Source organism: Pteropus alecto, unplaced genomic scaffold (genome assembly GCF_000325575.1).
Source record: "Pteropus alecto unplaced genomic scaffold, ASM32557v1 scaffold76, whole genome shotgun sequence".
NCBI classification, from domain to species: Eukaryota; Metazoa; Chordata; class Mammalia; order Chiroptera; family Pteropodidae; genus Pteropus; species Pteropus alecto.
Genome location: NW_006443138.1, coordinates 28,646,341 through 28,669,494, shown reverse-complemented (window position 1 = coordinate 28,669,494; position 23,154 = coordinate 28,646,341). Strand labels below are relative to the sequence as shown.

General features: G+C 34.8%; 1 protein-coding gene across 1 annotated transcript in view; it reads left to right on the top strand.

Annotated features, from left to right (window-relative positions):
• The window catches only part of KDM5A (lysine demethylase 5A), a 72,617-nt gene that overhangs the window by 39,972 nt on the left and 9,491 nt on the right, over positions 1–23,154 (top strand). The window contains exons 15-26 of the mRNA XM_006923872.3: positions 50–231; positions 610–734; positions 1,220–1,370; positions 2,752–2,866; positions 4,753–5,108; positions 8,435–8,573; positions 10,985–11,164; positions 11,780–11,941; positions 13,438–13,989; positions 14,356–14,499; positions 19,873–20,032; positions 21,434–21,654. Of these exons, the coding sequence (XP_006923934.1) occupies positions 50–231; positions 610–734; positions 1,220–1,370; positions 2,752–2,866; positions 4,753–5,108; positions 8,435–8,573; positions 10,985–11,164; positions 11,780–11,941; positions 13,438–13,989; positions 14,356–14,499; positions 19,873–20,032; positions 21,434–21,654 (2,487 nt within the window). The remainder of the gene's footprint in view (positions 1–49; positions 232–609; positions 735–1,219; positions 1,371–2,751; positions 2,867–4,752; positions 5,109–8,434; positions 8,574–10,984; positions 11,165–11,779; positions 11,942–13,437; positions 13,990–14,355; positions 14,500–19,872; positions 20,033–21,433; positions 21,655–23,154) is intronic.

The window sequence follows — 23,154 nt, the reverse complement described above, 5'->3', positions numbered from 1 at the left end:
GCTTGAAAGACTAGAAAGACTTGATCTAATGACATAAATTGTATTTCAGGGTGTCCTTATGTCAGAAGAAGAAGTTTTTGAACTTGTTCCTGATGATGAGCGACAATGTTCAGCATGCAGAACCACATGTTTTCTCTCTGCTCTCACATGCTCCTGTAATCCTGAGCGGCTTGTGTGTCTCTACCATCCAACTGATCTCTGCCCCTGCCCCATGCAGAAGAAATGTCTTAGGTATCCAGAAGTTTCTTGTAAAAAAACTTTTATTACATTCTTTTAAAACCAAGTGTTAATGTTGCTCTTCGTAATTCCTTTTTCTGTGTCTGGGGTGGTAACTTCTTATCTCTCTGCCTCCTTACTTGAGAACCAGTTCTTTAAAGTTAGCCTTAAACTTGGCAACTAAAATTCGTTTATCAGTTGATTTCGTACATTCCTTGTCTGTCTCTCTCTGTTGAAACTCTTGGACTTCTTCGATTTTCTCTTTATGTGTACCAAGACCCCATTCTTCTGACCATCGTACTTTTCTTAAGCAGATTGTACTTAAAATTTAGTTTATGTTAAAGTCGTTAGTTTTTGAAGTTTTTTCCATTTTTTTGTTGTTCATTTTTTTAGATATCGCTACCCATTAGAGGACCTCCCTTCTCTGCTATTTGGTGTGAAAGTCAGGGCACAGTCCTATGACACCTGGGTCAGTCGTGTTACAGAAGCATTATCTGCAAACCTCAACCACAAGAAAGGTTAAGTTTCCTCCTTTTGTTTGCATACACTGAAATTGTTGTCACTTTGAAAAAGGCCTTGTTTTAATGTGTTTTCCTCCATTAAGCAAAAATATTAGGCTTCATATGAGATTTGAGGCTAATGGTTTGGTTGATTATAGTCTTAATTTTCTATTTGAGAATCTTTTTTTAAGTGAAAAAGTTGGTATAAAATGGGACAGATAACTAACTTATAGTAGATATATATTTGGGGAGCTATTGTTATCAATGGACTAACATTTAAAGGCTTATTGAAAAAGAGAAATTGCCTTACCTGAGAGACATTGTCTATAAGGATTAGGAATAAGCACCTAGTCATAAGTTTTTATTGCATTGGTGAGATTTTCACAGCTGTGGCATATTTTTGCTAATAAGTTGGTGACTCACTTAAGAGAGGTTGCTGAAGATTTTTAAGTGACTTTTTATGTCTGTGGTCATAGTATACGGCTTTTGATTTATTTTTACAGATTTGATTGAATTACGAGTAATGCTGGAAGATGCAGAGGATAGGAAATACCCAGAGAATGATCTCTTTAGAAAACTCAGGGATGCTGTAAAAGAAGCTGAAACCTGTGCTTCTGTGGCTCAGCTGCTTCTGAGCAAAAAGCAAAAACACAGGTAAGATTAAGAAGAGTTGAATTCTTCAGTGTTTTCCTGTTTTTTTTTTTGTTGTTGTTGTTGTTGTTTTTTTTCCCCAGAGTAAAAGCCAAAATTTTAACTGGATTGAGAGGCTCTACATTATCTTTGACCTCTTGTGGTCTCCCCACCTTCAAATGCCCTAATCTTATCTCCTACTACTTCCCTTCTTTCTTGCTCTACTCTGCAACCCTCTTCTTAATGTTCATAAACACCAGGGGCGTTCCTGCTTAGGGCCTTCATACCTGTTCTTACTCTGCTTGGAGTTCTCTTCCTCTGATATCCCAATGGCTTGTTTCCTCACTTCTTTCAAGTTTTTTTTCAGATGTCACATTCTTGTAGGGGCCTTCTCTGACAACCCTTTATAAAATTGCAACTTTCTTATTCTTTTCTGCTTTGTTTTTCTCCTAGCCCTTTTGATATTTTAATTTATTTATTTTATTTATTGTCTACTTTTCTCATTCCCAACCCTACTAGAATGTATCCTAAACTAGAATGTCAGGCATTTTTATTCTTTTTTGCATTGCTGTATTTATTGTTCTTAGAACAGTGCCTGCAACATTGTAGGTGTTGAGTAAATGTTTGTAAATAAAGATATAATATAGGCAGAAGGCAGGTGGAAGCAAAGAGTAACCTTGATGGATGCAGGGAAGCTGTTATTAAGGAGCATAGATGAATGCACCCTCGATTTAATGTAATTTCTCTGTGTTACATTTTCTTTGATTTTTCATATTCATTTCAACAAGTTTCTGTAGCTGAATGGCTTTTTCTGTAGCAATTCAGGTTGGGTTTTAAATTACTTTGTGCATTCTTTATCTACCATTTAATTAGAAAGCCTTTCTTAGAGATATTGTTCAGCGAATCTTCACCTGTCCTTGGATCACTGACTCCCTTAGAAAATCTGGTGAAAGCTTAGGGACCAGAAAGATGCACATATAAAAAAAGTTGGGTTTTTTTGTTGTTTAGAAAAATATACATACAACAAAATTTTGAATCAGTTGCAGAGGGTTTATTGTCTCCTTACCCAGATTAAGTGCCCTTGTTCCTCATCTTAAGCTTGTTGAGATAGAGGATTCTGTTTTATCAATGAACTTAAATATTTTACTGTGAGGAATTTATTGAATGTTTAAAATATTTAATACTTGTAAGATTAGAAGAACTGTAACTTGGAGAATTGAATCTTTAGTCATTAACTAAAGAGCTAAAAACCTAATTTGGAAGTGATCACCACTGCACATAGAATCCCTCAACCACTAGTATTCTGAGATTTCTTGGTGAGAATTAATAGAGATTTAGAAACCCCTTTGATATCAGAATGATTGTGAATTTTTCTTACTTATGTCTCAATATTATTTTACATCAGGCAGAGCCCAGATAGTGGGAGGACTCGGACCAAACTGACAGTGGAAGAATTGAAGGCCTTCGTCCAACAACTTTTTAGTCTTCCTTGTGTCATCAGCCAAGCTCGACAAGTAAAGGTGGAGTATTACATTCTTTTCTTGGATAACATTTTTTTTGTAGTATGGGTTACGGTTTTAGGTAAACAGAATAATGTGTCTAGACTAGTTTTTTATTCTGTTTGTTTGTTTTCTCACATAAGTGCTGCTATGTAAAGTTTTTTAATAGGCAGTAAGACTCTCTTGGTTTCATTCTTAGCCTGTAATTCTCCCTTTAAAATTCTGGAATTAAAGTTTAGAATCCTTTTTTTTTTCCTATATTAATTTTAGATCAGAAGCTCCATTTAACTTAGATGTAATAGAAATGCAAGAAATTAGTTTTAAAAACCCGAATGTATCAGTGAGTTATTAGTTCATTAGATTTTAAAAATGCGGAGTTCTGAAATTGCCAGGGCCCTGATGGTTTAATGATATGTAAAATTTCAAGTATATGTCAAGTATATTAATCTGCACAGTTAGTCATCTTTTGATAGTTTGTGGTGTATTTTTGTGATTTGGCTGCGGGTAGGGTTTCTGAAATGGTTTTTATCAAGGTTATCAACTGTGTTTTTGTATTATTCTGTGTCATAAGAGCATTTTAATAGTTGACCGTATTTTCCTTACTGAGAGATTTTCTTCTCTAAACATCTATGGCACCACACTCTGGTTTTCTTATTCACAGTTCCTTCTCTTTAGTCTTTGTTGATTTTCTCTTCAGCTTGACTTGTAAGTGTTGGAGTATATTATGAGTCTCAGACTCTTTTTTTACTTTTGGTCCTGATATCTTATTTGTCCAGTCACATTAAATATCACCTGTATCCATTGAGTCTCAAATCTCCAGCTCTAACTGCCTTTTTTCTTTTCTACAGACTTGAGTATCCAGTTGCTTACTTTACTTTCCCCTTTGACAGACTAAAAGGCATCTTAAAAGCCTTGTAATTAATCAAAATTCCTGATTTCTTTATTTCCCTTATACCCCACATCCAGTCTCTACACAAGTGTTAGCATTATCTCCAAAATGTATCCCAAAGTAAACCATTTGTCATCAGCTCTATTGCTTAAGCTATGCTCTAAACCACTGGAACCTGTCCTTTAGATTACTGCAACAGCCTTTTAACTGGTCTCCCTTCTACTCTTGTCCCTGACAGTATATTTTCATTTAGTAGCCAGAGTGAGCATGTAAAATGTAAATCAAAGCATATCACTTCCACGTGGTTAGAAATCCTCCAGTGGTTTCCCAAAGCCATTAGAATGAAATCCAAACTCATAATCTACAAGGCACTATGTAATCTGACCTCCGCTAATTCTTAAACTTCATTTGTCCGTCATCCACTTTGGACCAAAACACCAAGCCCATTTCTGTTTAAAAGCTTTTGCAGTATTATTTGCTCTGTTTAAACTACTGTTTTCTTCACTCTTCATAAAGTTCCCATATTTACCTTCTCATTTTTGTTTCAGTTCACCTGTCTTCTAAACTGTTTCAAAATAATATGCCGCCCCCCCCACCCGATCATTTTCATTGTGTTGCCCTATCTTATTTTCATAGCACTTAAACTAACTGACATGTATTCAGTGTTTGGCCACTTATATTGAAATATATATTCCTTGAAGACAAATTGTGCATGTTTTGTTTAGTGTCGTGGATCTGACAACACTGATCTAGAACAGTGCCTGCATTAAGCAGTCAATAAATATTTTTTAAATAATCATTTTTTAAAAGTAGGACTATGTAAGAAATTATAGAGAAGCATATTTATGCCCTTAGTATCCTGTCTGTTTGGTGCTATGATAGTGAGATTATTAGATGGTCTAGAATTTGATAGTTTTGCCTATCACAACTGTTCTGTTGCCTGTCAAATAAGTCTATTACATACTCATATTGTATCTCTTAAATTTACTATTTTTTTTTATTCTTTTGACCTTTTTAGAATCTGCTGGATGACGTGGAAGAGTTTCATGAACGTGCTCAAGAGGCCATGACAGATGAAACCCCAGATTCTTCTAAACTCCAGATGTTAATAGACCTGGGCTCTAGTCTCTATGTGGAGTTACCTGAATTAGCCCGACTAAAACAAGAGCTACAGCAGGCTCGGTGGTTGGATGAAGTAAGACTGACTCTGTCAGATCCACAACAAGTCACTTTGGATGTTATGAAGAAATTGATAGACTCCGGGGTAGGGTTGGCACCCCACCATGCTGTGGAGAAAGCAATGGCTGAACTACAAGAGCTCCTTACAGTCTCTGAGCGATGGGAAGAAAAGGCTAAGGTCTGCCTACAGGCAAGGTGAACACATTAATTGGTGACTGTTGCTTCTTAAATAACTAAGTCAGGGAGTAGAACCCAAGGAGGAACATAAGGGTCTATTTCATTAAATATTTAGTTAAATGTTTTCTGCCTTCCCGACCAATCACTAAGTTATCAAATGAATCTGCTTATAGACAGTTTCAAATATTGTTTGCATAGTATATGCAGAGTACTTTGTTAGGTATTTAAGTGATACAAAGTAGTATTTTGTTTAGAGCCTTGCATTACTCATATTATAGTTAGGAAGTAAATGTAAAGCTCATTACAATATGTTATTAACTGAGAGTACAGAAAAGTGCAGTAGGAATTCAGAAGAGGAGAGATCATTGTTAGCTTGGATGGTCAAAAGAGAAGCTTGAGAGAAAAGTACAAACTTATGTAGAGCCTTGAAGAATAAGTAGAGTTGAGTAGAAGGAGAGATAAGAGAAATGTCATAAGCTTAATTTTAGGAATAACTAAAGTTAAATATACTTTATTGGAGTGGAAGATTGATGCAGGAAAGAAGTGAGATAGAAGAATCAGGCATGAGAATGTTAAGCTGCTGCATTAGCATTGACACCCATTGGATCTGTGAGATTTAAGTAATTCATTGTATTTGACTGTATGTCAACTAATTTGACTGTAATGTTCTTTATTAGTCTTTTTTCAGCAGCTGAGATTAATATTTATGCGAGGATGGGGAAACTGGAATGCTTAGAGATCACATAATTATTAAATAACAGCTCAAATTTAAAGCCTTTTCCACTTTATTATAAAATCTCTATGTACTTAAGTACGTTGCCAGCCACTTATTTTGAATGGGTTTGGTAGGAAAAGTCTTAGATGATTTAATCAAAGTTTTGCTCCCCTAAGAAAATGCTCTGTAGATATTGGATATTCTGCTTTCCAGATGCTGTGGAGAATACATACTATATTTATTCAGAGTTTTTCATCTCCAGAACATTCAGATTACTCTGTGTCTTAAGGTTCATGACCATTCCAGGAGGTGGGAGCATATTAAATAGGAAAAACTAATTTTGGAATGCAAAACTGTGATTTGGTATATTAGATGCAGTTGATTATAGTTTGCTGAATGAAATTTTGTTGGTAGTAATATTTGAAAACTTTTTTCCCCCTATTTTCTTATATTTAATTAGCCACCAAATATTGCTGATTTTTGTCTCCAAAATGTCTTTCATATCTATCTTCTTCAATTTTACTGACACTGACCTAGTTATAGTAGTCTTATATTTTCTCTTGATCTTTACAATTAATAAGTATTTACAGAGTACCTACTACATGCCAGGCACTAATTCTGAGTTCTTCGGAGACAGTGTGGGAAAAGACACACAAAGTCCCTACTCTAAAATAGAGCCAACATTCTAGTGGGGAGAGACAAGTGAAGGAATGAATGAAGTGGAGACATTTAGTGTCTGAATTTCAACTAACTTCTTGGCTCCATTTACCATCTTCATACTGATTAATTCTAAATTTTCAACTATAACAGATTTTTTTGTAGATACCATCTGCCTGTTAGATAATTCCATTGGATGTCCTATCAGTACCTCAAATTCCCGTATTCAGATTGGACCCATTAACTTCTTTCCATATTTTCTTCCTTTGTTCCTCTTTTTTTTTGAATTATACCCTCTTTCACTCATTTGAACAAGCTAGTACTTTAGAAATTAACTTTGATCCCTGCCTTCCATTGTGTTACCCTCACACTCAGTTAACTACCAAGTCATACTGATTATATTTCCTTAATGTTTCTCACTTTCATTCTTTTTCTCTGGACTGCTATCATATCTGGCCTGGATCACAGCAACAGCTTCTGTCTATGATCTCACCCCTTTCTAATCCACTGCCCACACTGAAATACTATTTTTTTAAAATATAGGTGTGACTATTTGACTCCCTTGCTTAAAGCCCTTTTCTGTTTCTCATTCCCTATGTGGTGAAGTTCAGATACCTTAACCTGATTATAAGGTCAGCTATAGTCTAGCCCCTTGCTTAAATATCTAGCCTTATCCCTTGTCATTCTTTCTCTTGGATTTTATGTTCCAAACATAGTGATCCCCTTTCTCCACTGCCACCGATTCCTCAAACACGCCATGTTCATTCTTGTCTCTGGACTTTTGCACCTTTTGTTCTCCTGTGGAACAGTCTTCCTCTCTGCCCATTCCCTGCGGTGCAACTTTACCACCCCTTCCCTTCCCCTTCATCTGGCCCCAGTGTTGCTGTCTAACTCCTATTCTGAAAGGATAAGAAAGCTTAGAGGTCACTTCTGGAAATCCTTCCTTCACCTGCCAAGTCAGTTAAGTCCTCCTAGTATACATCCTGATAGCATCTTTATTCTTCTGTATCATTGCACTTAACAGTGCTTCATAACTCCTTATTAATAATCCCTTTTCCCACAAGATTAAAAAATTTCATGAAGACTTCTGTTACTCTTGTGCATTAATAGACTCCAGGACCTAGCACAGTACCTAGCACATAGTAGGATTCATGGATGATGACAAAGCTTTCCCCATCCTTGGTAACTTCCTGTTGGTTACATAGAAAAATTCAAGGCCTCTTAATCTGTTTGCATCTTTCTTTCTTGCTAAATCCCCCTACTTCTTGCTCTTACTTTCTCCCCTCCACTCTTCACACCATCCCTCATCTTAAGCTGGACTACGAACTCATTTTTAAATGTTTTTGTTCATTATATTCTTGTTTTTTTCCCCTTTAACCTTTCACTCTGCAAAATCACACTTCTTTAAGGCCTAGCTCAGAGCCCTTGTCAGTCAGGATTAATCACTGCCTCCAATAGTAGTGAGCCTATAGTAATTTGTTCTCAGTTCCCAGTACAGTTTTTATTTTGTATTCTGATTGGTTCAGGATAAAGGTCCATGTTAATTCACATTTGTATAACTAGGTGTTAATGAGTGTAGTTGAATTAAATGTACATGATCAGTATTAGTGGATTTCTAGACTGTTGCTTTCTACATTGCTGTCTAATACGCATTTCTTGATAATTTCATATATTGTGGAGAACTAAAGTAGAGGCAATTTAGTGTTGTGAAATAAGCATGGGATCTGAGACATCAGTATTTCAGGTGTGCCATTTACTACATTAAATGACGGGAAAATAATTGATCTTAAAAGTTATCTGTAAAATGGAAATAAAGATAATAACTATTTTGCCTCCCTTATAAGGATTGAGTAAGAATTAAATGTGATCATGAGTGTGAAAGTTCTCTACACATTCTAAAATGTTATGTAAATGTTGGTAGCAGTTTGGCTTTTCCTCATGCATCTGCCCTATTTTTGTGTTTTTTTTTTAGACCACGGCACAGCGTGGCAAGTTTAGAAAGCATTGTGAATGAAGCTAAGAACATTCCAGCCTTTCTGCCCAATGTGTTGTCCCTGAAAGAGGCCTTACAAAAGGCCCGGGAATGGACAACCAAAGTGGAAGCTATTCAGGTAAAGAGCCTATTGAATTACCCTACTATTCAGATAATGCTGTTTCACAGATAAATCCTTTAAGCTTTTAATTTTTTAGAATAGAATAACCATAATAAAATAATTGTAGTACTTAAAATTGACTTGTTCTTCCATCTGATTTTATAATTCAAAATAAGTATTACCTATTTAAACATTATTTCTATGACAGAATTAGCTATTTATTTAACTCTTAGCAGTAGAGAGTTTATACTTTCTTATATTTGAATCTTTTGTCATGTGCACAAGTTACTTTTTAAACCAGAGGCAGAAAAAGAAAATGAAATTAACATTTACTAAATACCACAATATTCATGGTATTATTCTAGTTAGGAGTAGAAATGTAAGGGAAGGATATAAAGATAGGACCTTGGCCCTCAAAATAGCACATTCTCTAGTTGGAGAGACATATATATTTGCAATTCAAAACAATAAAATAAGTGCTAGATACAGATGAAAATATACTTGAATACATTTTTTCTGAGTTATAAAAACCATTAAGCAACATTTACAGTATTCAGTGTATAAATTCTCTTTATTATAGAATATACTAAAAAAAAAACAAGGAAATTGACTCTCTTCTACCGAACTCTGCTCTACTAAGAAAGAACATATTCTAGATGTCAAGTTCTAATGACTTCTTTTTTACTTCCTTTTCAGTTGACTTTTTCTGGGACCCGCTTAGCTGCCACTCTAAATTATCTCAGTTTTTATCTGGACAACTCTTCTGTTTGTTTTATCTTTGACCTATTTCAGGCAGTTAGTTGTCCTCAAAATGTCTGATAATCTTTAGTTGCCTGTTTATGATTGAAGGACTAAATCTGCAAGTATAGGTAGCTGTCATGTGATTTGAAGGACTTTCTCTACCTTTCTATGGAAGGACTAACTTGTAGGCTCTAAGTAAGTGGATAGCTTCTGTTCACAGGCAAACCCTTTAGGATACATAGCTTGGGAGTAGTCTCTGTCTAGACTTATTCAGAAGGTGTTCCATAGTTAAGTGGCTATAGTTGGGTATAAGAGGGAATAGTAGTAAATATGGTTATTTCATGATTTTATTTGTATCTGAGATTTCTTTTCTCTTTTAATTAGCTGTCTATTCTTATTCTAACACCATAGTGATTTAATTATACCATCATAGTGTTTTAGGGCTAAAACCTTATTACTCTTGTTAAAAGTTTCTTGCCTGTTTATTTTTCCACGTGTTTCAGTATGACTTTTAAAATGAATTTGTAGGCAAATGACTCAGTTAATACATGGGGAATAACCTTTTAATGGAATCTCAGTATTTAATGTATAATACTGTACTTTTCCTTCATAGCCTCTGAATAACAGTGAATGTTACAGAGATATATATAGTGTCTTATAGGCATGCTTATGTGTTTTGTCTGCTAGGAAATTCATCCAGTCTATCACTCAATTATTATCTACAGGCTGCCAGCCCACTTCAGGTGTTCTTGCCAAGACCCTGGAATGGATTCTTTGTTAACCCTTTCACCTCCTGTAATGATTCAATTATTGAATAAATTTAAAGCAGTATATAAGTTCTAAAAACAATAATGACTTCATTACATGGAAATGTTGAAACGTTGTGACTTACAAAGAAAGTATTCATTCTCTGTGTTTGCATAACAAAATGGAAGTGGTTATCAAAACTAAAATATTGCTTTGTAGTTGAAAAAATTGTGAAAAGATTTTTAAACAGGCAAAAGAGAATACTGGATCTCTTTTCATTGGAATATACTGGATGTCATCTAGTGGACTCTCCACAATTATCTGATTCTAGGAGTGTATACCTTAGATTTCTTTTGATGAAGATATTTTACAACTCTGTCAATTATTAAAAAATGATAGTAATATAAATGAATTATATCTGTAGACAGGCAATTAAATTTGTCTTTGGATTCAGAACAGTTGATTTCCACACTGTAGAAAAGATAATTGCATTGTTATATGACATTAAACATGTTTCCATCTATTAGCAAATTCCTTTCCTAATTCCTAATTGCATATATATGTGTGTGTGTATGTGTGTGTGTGTGTTTATAGATTGTCCTTTGAACTATTTTTTATATCTTACTGGTCCCTTCATTAATTAATAAAATTAAGATCTTTGACAACATGAATTTACACAGACTTTTTAAAATTAAATGTTTCGGGGTGACATTGGTTAATAATATAAGTTTCAAGTGTACTTTTCTATAATACATTATCTGTATATTGCATTTACACAACTTTAAAAAGGACATTGGTAGCTCTATTCAAGAGATAAAATTAGGTTTAAAGAATAATATTTAATTAAAAAAAATTTCAACTCTTTGTAAGGTCTTCTGACCGTAATTGCCAGATTCCATAAGAGAATGCAAATTGTGTGAGAATATACTTTTGTTTTTCAGAGTGGTAGCAACTATGCTTACTTGGAGCAGTTGGAGAGCTTATCTGCGAAGGGGCGCCCCATCCCTGTGCGTCTTGATGCATTGCCCCAAGTAGAATCACAGGTAGCAGCAGCGCGGGCATGGAGAGAACGGACTGGACGGACCTTTCTTAAGAAGAATTCTAGCCATACATTGTTACAGGTAAATAGTAGTTTACATCAGAAGTTGATAACTTAACACCTATGGGTAGTAATATTATTAGTGAGATTTGTTTTCATTTTATCTGGTCATGGTTATACAAGTGATTCCTATTAGGTAATAATAACAAATGTTGAACAGAAATCTGGAGCTTTAGGCCAGCTTATTTCCAGTTCATCTTGTGCTGTGTCCAGAAAAAGCAACTAGCCTGGATCTTGTCTTTATTGTTAATGGACTCCGTCGCTGACTGATCTTATTTCTCAGAAGCACAAATTTAAATACTCATTACCTTTTTCATCTTGAGCATTTAAACGTAGTTAAGAGCATAGATTTTGTAATAAGATAGTTTCATGTTTGAGGACTGCCTCCCTAATTACTAACCCTGTGTCCTTGGGCAAATTGTTTTCTTTCTAAGCCTCAGTTTCATTTGTTTGTAAAATACAGATAATACAGATAATAGAGGGTGGTTGTGAGGATCAAATTTGATAATGTTTATAAAGTCCTTAAGAAAGTGCCTGTGACCTGGTTAGTAGACAATAAATGGTTCCTTTTATTATTTTTAGTTTTAAGACTTTTTTTTTTTAAACCAGAGCTCAGTATTTGATTTTATTTTTGTAGGTGCTAAGTCCCCGGACTGACATTGGTATATATGGAAGTGGCAAAAACAGAAGGAAAAAAGTAAAAGAACTAATAGAAAAAGAAAAAGAAAAGGATCTGGACTTTGAACCTCTGAGTGATCTAGAGGACGGATTGGAGGAAACCAGAGATACAGCCATGGTGGTAAGAAATTACATAATGCATCTTGAGTTTGCATGGTGAATACAAAATTCTGTGAAGGTATTAGCAGATTCACTGTTTCCATGTTCTTAACTGTTTTTATTGTATACTTTCCTTATTTTTGGCTTTATGATTACATATATTGCACATATTTTTTAATATTTATATTCAAAGTATATGAAAAGTTTACTAATCTGCTCTTTCCTTAAAATTGTCTTTTCCATATCTTTGTTTGTTGTTATTTTAATAGATTTCTAATATTCCATCAAATTGTCTATAATTTGCTGAACACTTTATTGATACTGAACATTTGGTTGTTATTAAGTGTTCACCATTACAGATACTAATAAAGTGAACTTTTCTGTATAGCCTTTCCTTTTTTCAAATTATTTTCCTATACTTGACATTTAGGAATGAGATTACTGGGTTAGAATTTAATAGCATTTTGTGCTTTTCAAAGGAATTGTATCAGCTTACTGATAATAGATGCTATTTAAAATATCTCCCTTAATGTCATTCAACAGTATAGTGAATGCTTAAGAAAATATTTATAGCTACTTAGAATTACTTTTTTTTTTTTTTAGAGAGTAGGAGAAATGTGTTAAAATTATTAGGAGCCTGAGAAAGTAAAAATAAGTTTGGGCAATATGTAATAGTAGGGAATTGCATACATTATGTAACTAGATATGGCTGTTTCTGCCTACAGATGATCCTGTTTTGAAGCCAGTGGAAATGATTTCTCATTAGAGAGCCTGCCTAACAGGTCAATCTTGCCAGACAAGTAGGACACAAAATTATTTCAAAATTGTTTCAAAGCTATGAGAGTTTAAAAAAAAAATGCACTGATGGCATTTATGATAATTACATTTTGTTTGCTTTTATGTACTTTTTTGAAATGAGTTACAATTGGTTACAATCTTGGTGTAATTGGTTATTCTACTTCTACACAAGTTAGGCCTTCTAAAAAGAAATAAAAATTGATTTATATAGAACTTGCCCCCAGGGAATGAACTACAAGGGGATGGGGAACTATTATTTACTGAGCATTGACCTTGTGCTAAGGCACCAAGTTAGGCATTTTAAAACAACAAAGTGAGGCTGGTGGTATCTTCATTTTTCAGAAAACAGATACAGAAAGTTCATGCCCCGGATCAGCAGCAATCAATAGGTGCAAGAGCCAGGCTTTGTACCCAGGTTACTTGACTTTAAGGCATACTATCTTTCTACTGCACCCTACAGAGGGATTCAAAGTACTCTACTGATGTAAATTGTCAAATATGGTAGCACTTTGCCTGTTTCACAGATGAGGAATATTTGCAAGGAAACTGCCAGGCTGCCCCAACTTTTAGGAAATGATTGACAACTGATTTTTTTTTTTTAAAGATAATGCTTTGTCACCATGAGGCTACAACTTGGGAATCATTCCTTAGTCTTGAGGATTTGGTGTTTTTGGAGTATTTTGCAGTGACCCTGTTCAATGAAATGTTTCTTATATACAGGTGGCAGTTTTCAAAGAACGGGAGCAAAAAGAGATTGAAGCCATGCATTCCCTCAGAGCAGCTAATCTAGCCAAGATGACAATGGTGGACCGCATAGAAGAAGTAAAATTTTGCATTTGCCGCAAGACAGCCAGCGGATTTATGCTGCAGTGTGAGCTCTGCAAAGACTGGTTCCATAACAGCTGTGTTCCCTTGCCTAAATCAGGTTCCCAGAAAAAAGGATCTAGCTGGCAGGCTAAAGAAGTAAAATTCCTTTGCCCACTTTGTATGCGGTCTCGAAGGCCAAGGCTAGAAACTATTCTGTCACTCCTGGTATCCCTTCAGAAGTTGCCTGTACGGTTGCCTGAAGGAGAGGCCTTACAGTGTTTGACAGAACGTGCTATGAGTTGGCAAGATAGAGCACGGCAGGCCCTAGCCACAGATGAACTGTCCTCTGCCTTGGCCAAACTGTCTGTGTTGAGCCAGCGTATGGTGGAGCAGGCAGCTCGAGAAAAAACTGAAAAAATCATCAGTGCAGAACTCCAAAAAGCAGCTGCCAATCCCGACTTACAGGCAAGTGTAGGACTTTTATTCTTTTTCTATTTCATGGTATAATAGTGGGTAAATAGTAAATCAGATCTATCTTACCAGTTGATTAGGAAAACAACAGTAAATTGCCAGCAACTATGTTATTCATAATGTCTTTCTACCTAAACCTATAGGATTTTCTTTGGATACATACCTAGGTCATTTTAATGAAATATTACCTGGAAATATTGTTCAGGTGGACCTTGGCATCATAATCACATGATTTGACCTGTACTAACTGGTGAACTCTGTTAGCCACTTTGCAAGTTCATTACATTTTGGTGGTCGTAATCACTATTACCCATGTTTGTTTAGTATTCCTTTCTGTTCATCTTGGAATTGTTTATTTAGGGACACTTACCTAGTTTCCAGCAATCTGCTTTTAACCGAGTGGTGAGCAGTGTATCTTCTTCCCCTCGACAAACAATGGATTATGACGATGAAGAAACAGATTCTGATGAAGACATTCGGGAGACATATGGCTACGACATGAAGGTAATTACATGGCCAGGATGTGTGGGTACATACCTGATCACTGGGTGTGTTTAAAAAAATTTCCGAACACTGATGTTTGAGGCCTGAGAGTGGAAGAGAAAGCTAGTCATCTATTTATCTTGAGTTTATGGTCATAGCATTTTTCAAAGCTCAAAAAAGTATAGATTGATGAAATAATTTTTTTAAAGGATGGAATTTTAAAAATCTATTTATTTCTCTCACCTTATAACTCCTTAAAGCTTAGAGAGATTAGCAAAATTAGGCTTTGAAGTTCTAAAAGCTTTCATGGCTGATTTCAGTATTTTTTGTGTGTGGGGGGTGGGTGTTAACATCTGTGTAGTTAATAGCTTAAGAATCCCATTCTGGCCATGCTTTGAGTCCTTTGCTCTGGTCTCATCTGGATGGTGCTAGATAGAATGTCATATTCAGAGATGGGTTGTACTTGGGCCTGCAGTTTGAATTTGCAGTTACAGTTAGAATATATTATTTGCCCTCAATATGTTTATTTTGATGACACCACACTGGTGATGAAGAAAAAGTTTTGGCAAGTTTGTTTGTTTTGGATTTTATTGGCCTTTTATTGTTATTTTGTGTCAGGCCCAAGTGCTTTGTCTTTTACCTAATAATATTATTTGATGATCTGTTTAGAATCTATGCTTGGACCCAGAGAGTTCATATTCTTATGTACGAAAAAACTAGGGTACAATCTTTTCCATATCCCTTGACTATCTTTTCTCTGTCTTTTCAGCATGCAGATCAGGTAGGTAAGCTCATACAATCAGCATTAAAACTCTCAAGATATAAAATTAAAGCCATCCATCATAGATGTTTGTAAATTATCTGTTGAAAAGTATTTTTCTTAGGATAAAAATGCATCCAGTTGTTTTAATGAGATAATTTTTAGTTATATGAAGTAGTCAAGAAAAGTTGAGACTTGAATTACCCTGTTAAAATATGATTCTAAGCACCTTGCTCCTCTGAAGAAGGGACCGTCTTTGTTTATGAAGTTGTATAGCGTGACCAGGAGCCGCTGAAAGGGAATGTCGCCCATGCCTCATATAAGTTAGTTAGCTAGAATTGCCTATTTGCCATAATTTAGAGGTTTCCAATACTTGGGTTATCTTTCTATTACATTAATAATCAATAGTTACTCTAGAATTGCTGAACAGGATGGACTTTGCTTGGAAGCACATTGGTACTCTATGAAAACATCACAAGTATTACTTGATTTCAGAGCTAGGGATCAAACCATGGTTTGATATGGTTGTAGGGAGTAGTCCTTTTTAAAAAAGTTTATATGAGAGTCTTGGCCTATAGTCTCTTCTTTGGTAGGGGTCTTGGCAGGGTAGAAAAATAAAATTATGGCATTTATAGTGATAGCAATGTATTTGACAGCTTAGAAGGTTGTAGGAATTGTGGCAAGACTTATAGTAATTCAAAGTTATCTTGATATAGGTATCTTTGCATTAAAAAAATTATGCTCTTAAGTGTTTTCTCATATAGCAAGCACTTATGATGAAAATTTTATTCGCCAACTTATTTGCAATTGGCTTGGGGATGTTTCCCTTTTTATGATGTTTCCTGATTGCAACCATAAATTCATCCTTAAAATAGTTTGAATTCAATATCGTTGTTTGAGAAAGAACCCCCTACTGGTTGTCATTTGCTCTTAGTTATCATAGCATTTTAAATGTTTAAAACAGATGGTTTGTGCTTTGCATTGTTTGATTACTTCATTTTACATGTAATATCCTTTGATCACCTCAAGTACTCAGCAACGATTTAAGAAAATTACTTCAGAAAACATATATTTTAATGAAGCAAAGACTGTCACAGGTCTTTTGTGATTGTGTCTAGGATACTTTTCAAATATTTGTATGATTATTTCCTTTTAAGGTATATTGTTTACCTTTGCTGCAACTGTTCATCCATATTATAGTTTATATTTTGCAAATGCATTTATGTATAGAATTACATGTCAAAAAGGAAGGTATAAAACAGTAGTAGCTATTATCTCCCAAGAACTTTCTTTTTGTATCTCAGTAATTGCTTATTTTAGAGGAAGGCAAGTCAAGCACTTAGATTTCTCTTATTTCTTCTTCTCTACCCTTGGGTGGCTTGAGCTTTAGTGGAAATAGAGTAGATTTAATCTTAGACTTTAGTCTGAACTAATACTAGAGAAGATGAGAGAGAGAGATCTATATACAAAACACTTTTCTCATTAAGAGGCCATTCTGCCTTTCCTGCATGTTGCTATTACTGGGACTGAACTGTAATTTTCCTCCTTAGGAAGAGTAAGCTTGCTGTTTACCAACTTTTTACTTTTAACCTATGTCTTTATATTTAAAATGTGTCTCTTGAAGCTGTAACAAGAGACAAAGAAGGACCCAGTAATCCCACTTCTGAATGTTCAAACCCAAAACACTGCTTTGAAGGGACATGTGCTTCCATTTGTTCATTGCCGCATTATTTGCAGGAGCCAACATATGGAGGCCACCTAAGTGTCCATCAGTAGGTGAATGGGTAAAGAAGAGGTGGTACATATATATACAGTGGCCATAAAAAGGAATGAAATCTTACTATCTGCAGCAGCATGGATGGACCTAGAGGATACTGTGCTGAGTGGATTAAGTCAGACAGAGAAGGACAAATGCCATATGATTTCAACTTACATGTGGAATTTAAAGAGCAAAACAAAACAAACTCATAGATACAGGGAATATTTTGATGGTTGCCAAATGGGAAGGGGGTGGGCTGTTGAGTGCAGAAGGGGAAGGGGTTTAGTACCAATTGGTGGTTACAAGTTATGGGGGTTTAAAATATAGCATAAGGAAAAATAAAGTATAGCATAAGGAATATGGTCAGTAATATTGTAATAACTATGTATGTTGTCAAGTAGGTACTAGATTTATTGGGTGATCACTTCATAAGTTATATAAATGTCTATTCTCCATGTTGTACACCTGAAACCAATGTATATAGTATGCCAACTATAATTGAAAAATAATATTAAAAAAATAAAAACAAAATATATCTCTTGTAGGTGGTATATAGTAAGATAGCATATGTATGTAGTAGGGTCCTTTCTTGTCTGTATTCTATAAATGCGTATATTTGTAAAATATATAATCGAGTTTTATTATTCTTTTTAGCATTTTATTATTAGTTTCAAGTATACAGTACATTGGTTAGACATTTATGTAGTTTATGATACCCCCAATTACTCTATCTTCTCTCTGGTTTTACACATAGTCATTACATTTCTGCTGACTGCATTCCCTATGCTGTGCTCCCCATCCCTGTTACCATCTATCACCTACTTAGTTGTATTTCTTTAACCCTTCATCTCTTTCTCCCAGTCCTCCAAAACCCCCTACTTTCTGGCTGGTCACCAGATTGTCCTCTATACTTGTGAGTGTTTTAGATTAGTTTTTCTTTTTTTCCTTAGATTCCGCATATAAGTGAAATCATATGGTATGTATTTTTCTCTGACTTATTGTGTGTTTTTTAAAGTAATATTTCGATCTCAGGCTTTTAGTTGGATGTATTTAGTCCATTTACACTTAATGATAATTGTTGACATGGCTGGATTTAAGTTGACCATCTTGCTATTTATTTTTTATTAAGCTCTTTTGTTTTTTTGTTTTTTCGTTGCTCTTTTCTTGCCTTTTGGGTTAATTGAAATTTTAAAAAATGTTCATTTTATTTTATTTGCTTCTTACTACATCTGTTTTTATTTATTTTCAATGATTGCTCTAGGCCTAGCAATACATCTTTTAATCAAAGTCAATATTGTACTTCTGCACATTTCATACTTTGCCTTGGGGAAGTAATTCTTTTTTTAAATTTTCTTTTTACCTGTTATTACTTTTCATCATTATTTTTTTATCACTATCCTTTCCATTTTGAAAGTTGAACAGAAAGTTTCCTGTATGAATTACTATGAAATGAGTAGAGTCAAGGTCAGAAAAGACAGTTCCAGTCAGTAAGAAGCATCTGAGAACTAAAGTAGGAAAATACAGTACTGCAATACTCTACTATCTGTTGCTTTTTAGGACAAATTCTTGAATAGGGGAGGAAGACTGTTCCTACTGCTATTCCTAAATTTTCAGTGACTGGCATTGTCTTCCAGAATCCTCTTATAAAACCTTTTAAGTATTCTGTTTAATTAAGGATGGTCTTGTGATAACAATAGATTTTCCTCTCATGCATCCTACAAAGGGAATCAGGTGTTGGATTAGTCACTAAGCCATTGTCTCTCTTCTAACACACTCTTTTATAATTTGCTTTGTGTTGCTGGGGCCGTGACTCTACACCAGAGGATGGTAAACTTTTTCTGTAAAGTAATATATGTGCACATAATGTATAGTAAATATTTTAGGCTTCGAGTTCATCTGAACGGCATGCTTTTTTTTTTTAAACTCTAGGTAGCAGCAGCAGTTGTTTCCAGTTTCTAGTAGTTTTTTTTTCATACCCCCAAAACCAACCACATTATGTTCCAGTAGAGACAGCAGAACTAACTGGCCAGTGCTTCCTCCTCAGAGATCTGGATCTCAACTCTGCAGGGCCCCTCTTCTGAGTTTTTAGGTTCTGATGACCATATTTCTTCCCTTTGTTACCTCAAGCCCTAGGGATGACAGCTCTTTTTGCGATTATCTTGGTGTTACCTCAGTGTTTCCCTTTTGCTTTTTCAGGCCTTTAATATACATTTAACCAGTTCATTTCATTAAATTCTCCTTGTTGAAATACATGTTATTTCTGTCTTTCTGATTGCACTCTGACCAATAAAGCTGTATATGTGAGTTTATGGAAACTAACCATAGGGGAGAATCATCTGAGACCTAATCAGAGCTGTCAGAACTGTGTAATTTGAATATTGTCAGTCAGGCTCTTCATTAAGAGCAATTGGTAAATAAGAGCAATTGGTAAGGTTCTAGGTTAAAACTTTTAGAGAGAATTAAATGATTTGTGTCCTTAATATGTCACATCTAAACCTTTCTTCCCCTCCTAAAATTTTTTTCTTTTCAAAGGGTCAGAGTTCTTTAACTTGTGGGTATAGGAGTTTTTATGACTTGCAGACTAGAGAAGGTAAATTACTTAATGGTGATTTTCTTGCAGCTTCTTTATCTTTGGATTATTTTTGAGCTTTACTCTCTCCCTTTTGGCTTGAAACTGATCATTACTGTTTTTTTCCCCTGAGACATTTTCTATCTAATTTAAATAAGATATTTAATAAGACATTTATCATATATTTAAGTTTAAGGTCATATTTTTAGTGTGTTATATTAGAAATTTTGACCTGAAAACCTGTATTTAGATTCTTGTCATAGGATAAGTTAAATGGTTCTAATTCTTAATACCCCTCTTCTTCAGGACACAGCTAGTGTGAAGTCCTCCAGTAGTCTGGAACCCAATCTTTTTTGTGATGAAGAGATTCCCATCAAGTCTGAGGAGGTGGTCACTCACATGTGGACAGCACCTTCATTCTGTGCAGAACATGCTTATTCTTCTGCTTCTAAGACTTGTTCTCAAGGTATACTACTCTTTAAAACAATGTGGAGAAGATAAGCATGAAACCAGTGAGGAAAAAACCATTGTATTAATCAAGACTATGAATTCCTCTTAAATACAAATCTTTGCCATGAAACGCTACTGGAACCTGAAAATGCAATTTTGGTTAGGAAAAGCCAGTCCCTATTTGCATTGTGTGTCATTAGGTGATAATCTGAAAACTGACATAGAATTATTGAGTCCTAATTAGAAGAACTTCAGAGACCGTCTAGTGTCATCTCTCATTTTTATAAAGTCTCTGATAAGTAGTCATTTAGCCTCTATTTGTTCATTATCAGTTGTGGAGGAACTTGTTGCTTTTTAAAGAATATTCATTCTGGTTTTGGAAAGCTTTGTTAGAAAATTCTTCTTTTCCTTGGTAGGTAATTCCTCTCTGTTCACTTTTTTTTCCACACTGAAAAGTCACACTGCTTTAGGTCACACCTCTAAGAAATGGAAGGCATCTATCTATTCATAGTAAATTTCAGAATTTTATGGGATAGCATATTACAGTTGACCCTTGAAAGAATGCAGGGCTTAGGGGTGCCTACTCATCATGAGGTCAGAAATTCACGTATAACTTAAGTCATCCCTCTGCATACACAGATTCCAAACTTGGATCAAAAATACAGCTGACCCTTAAGGATGGTTTGAATTGCATAGGTCTCCTTATACATGGATTTTAAAAATCTGCCTTTAAGTGGACCCACATAGTTATCCACATGTAAGTGGGCCCAGACTTGGGCAGTTCAGACCTGTCTTGTTCAGAGGTCAGTTGAGGTGTTTGTTCATTAGAAAAATAACTGCTTATATAGGACAGCTATATATGCTTAATCTTTTGGCATCTTCTGAAAAGGAGAAACATGGGTTAAGATATTTTTTCCTATCCCTGTCCCCTCCAGACATAAAGAATCAATAAGGATATTTAAGGATAAAGTATCAATAAGGAACCAAATTTTTATCTAAACCAGTTTTTTAGAGTGGGCATTAGAAATCTAGATCTTTTTGTTCTGTATTTGTTTCTAATTTTATTTTCCTGAACAAGCCCAATCCCATCTGATCTCGGAAGCTAAGCAAGGTTGGGCTCGGTTAGTACTTGGATGGGAGACCACTTAGGAAGACCAGGTGCTTTAGGCATAAAAAATTAAAACATAAGGGATTGTAAACTGACAAGGTCCTTGCAATTTGTGAGGTCAACCAAGGGTTGCCTTGCCTAAAAAATAAAAATAATTTAATTTTCACTTTCATACTGATGCATTGACTCTAGATATCTAAGTAAGTATTGGAGGAGGAGGAACCATTCCCCTAAATTTTTACTTTGAAAACATTACATTTTTCCCCATAGTTTTCATTTTTTTGTTTTGTCATATATGTTTTTGGAAAGGTTCTAATACTCCAAGGAAACAACCTCGGAAGATCCCTTTGGTGCCCCGAAGTTTGGAACCTCCAGTGTTGGAGTTGTCACCTGGAGCTAAAGCTCAGCTGGAAGAACTTATGATGGTTGGAGATCTCTTAGAAGTATCTCTGGATGAGACTCAACACATATGGCGGATTTTGCAGGCCACACACCCACCCTCTGAAGACAAATTTCTACATATCATGGAGGTATGGATTTAAAGCTTACTTAAACATTTGTTGTAAAACTATTTAGAATGCCCAAGTTCCCAGATGTTGGCAAGGGGGGATGGCTGAGTGAGTATATTCTGGCTATCTTACTTTCCCATTAAGTCAAAGTAGTTTTGCTTTATGGTTTTCTTTATTGAGTTTTTATGTGATATTTAATTTGGAGGAAAAAAGGCCATTTCTGCTAAATAAAAAGGGGAATAATGAAAACCACCAGTTTTGAACAACTTCCTTAGCTCACATTCCCACGTTGGAAAGACCCAAAAGTTAGGCAGGGGAAAATACAGTGGTTGAGAAAGAAGCTTCCCAAGGAAATGGTTAAATAGAAGTGGAGAAGGAGAGTCCACATTCTTATATTATACTTGTGTAGCAGTTTATAATTTTTGCAACGTTTTTCTATCTATGCTCTCATTTGATCCTCACCATAATCCTCAAGGGGAGAGGGAAAAGAATAGACGAGACAAGTATTTAGCTCTTTTGCATATGAAGAAATTAAGTTTCGGAGAGGTAGAAACTTGCCTAAGGTCACACATCTAGTAAAAGCAGAAATACAGAATATTGAGAGGTTAAATATCTTGCTCAAGATATGATAGACTTAGACATTTATAATGCAGTGTTTTTTTGGATTCTGCAGATTCTTAGGTTCCTGTCAAAGATCCTCTAGTCTCATATCTGTGGAAAAATGAATTCTCAGGTGTTACTTTCGAAATTATTATCATGCCTATGTTTTTCAGTATTTCTTTTTATCTCCCCCTTGTTTTTTCTGTTACTAGATATACATTTACTATTAAACTTTTTAATGTTTATTATATTGGCACAAAATAGCAACAATATTAAGTGAAAAGAAAAATGATAAATTTTTTTGCATTGTTTCATCAGCTATTTTCTAGCCCTTGCCAAAGTCACTACACACCCTCTAATGAGAATGAATACAAGTTTTTATGTTTTGGTAACATTTTTAATAACTTCATAACCACCAATAATTTATTAATTGAGTTAATAAAGAACTTCAGTAGTGGTAAATGAAGTCCAAAAAAGTTGTTACATAATTTAGTGTACATTTAGCTTTCTGTGTATGCTTTCATCTCAATTAGAAGTGCTTACAGACTATGTTAACATGCTAACAATGAACTTTTTCCTCTTTTCCCTGTGGAAGCTAAAAATAAGTGAGCTATTTCATTTAGAGCTTGCACTTATTTTCTACTGTTGATTTATATTCATTGAATATTATATTTGCTTCTTAAAATGTCTTTTAAGTATCTTTAGAATATTTATTGTGGTATAGTGTACACAATACAAAATTTACCATTTTAACTCTTTTTAAGTATGCAGTTCAGTTTTGTTAATTACATTCACAGTGTTATGCATTGATCACAACTATCCATTTCCAGAACTTTTTAAACATCCTAAACATAAACTCTGTACCCATTGAACAATAAATCCCATTTCCTCCATCCCCCAGTTCCTAGTAACCTCTTCTAT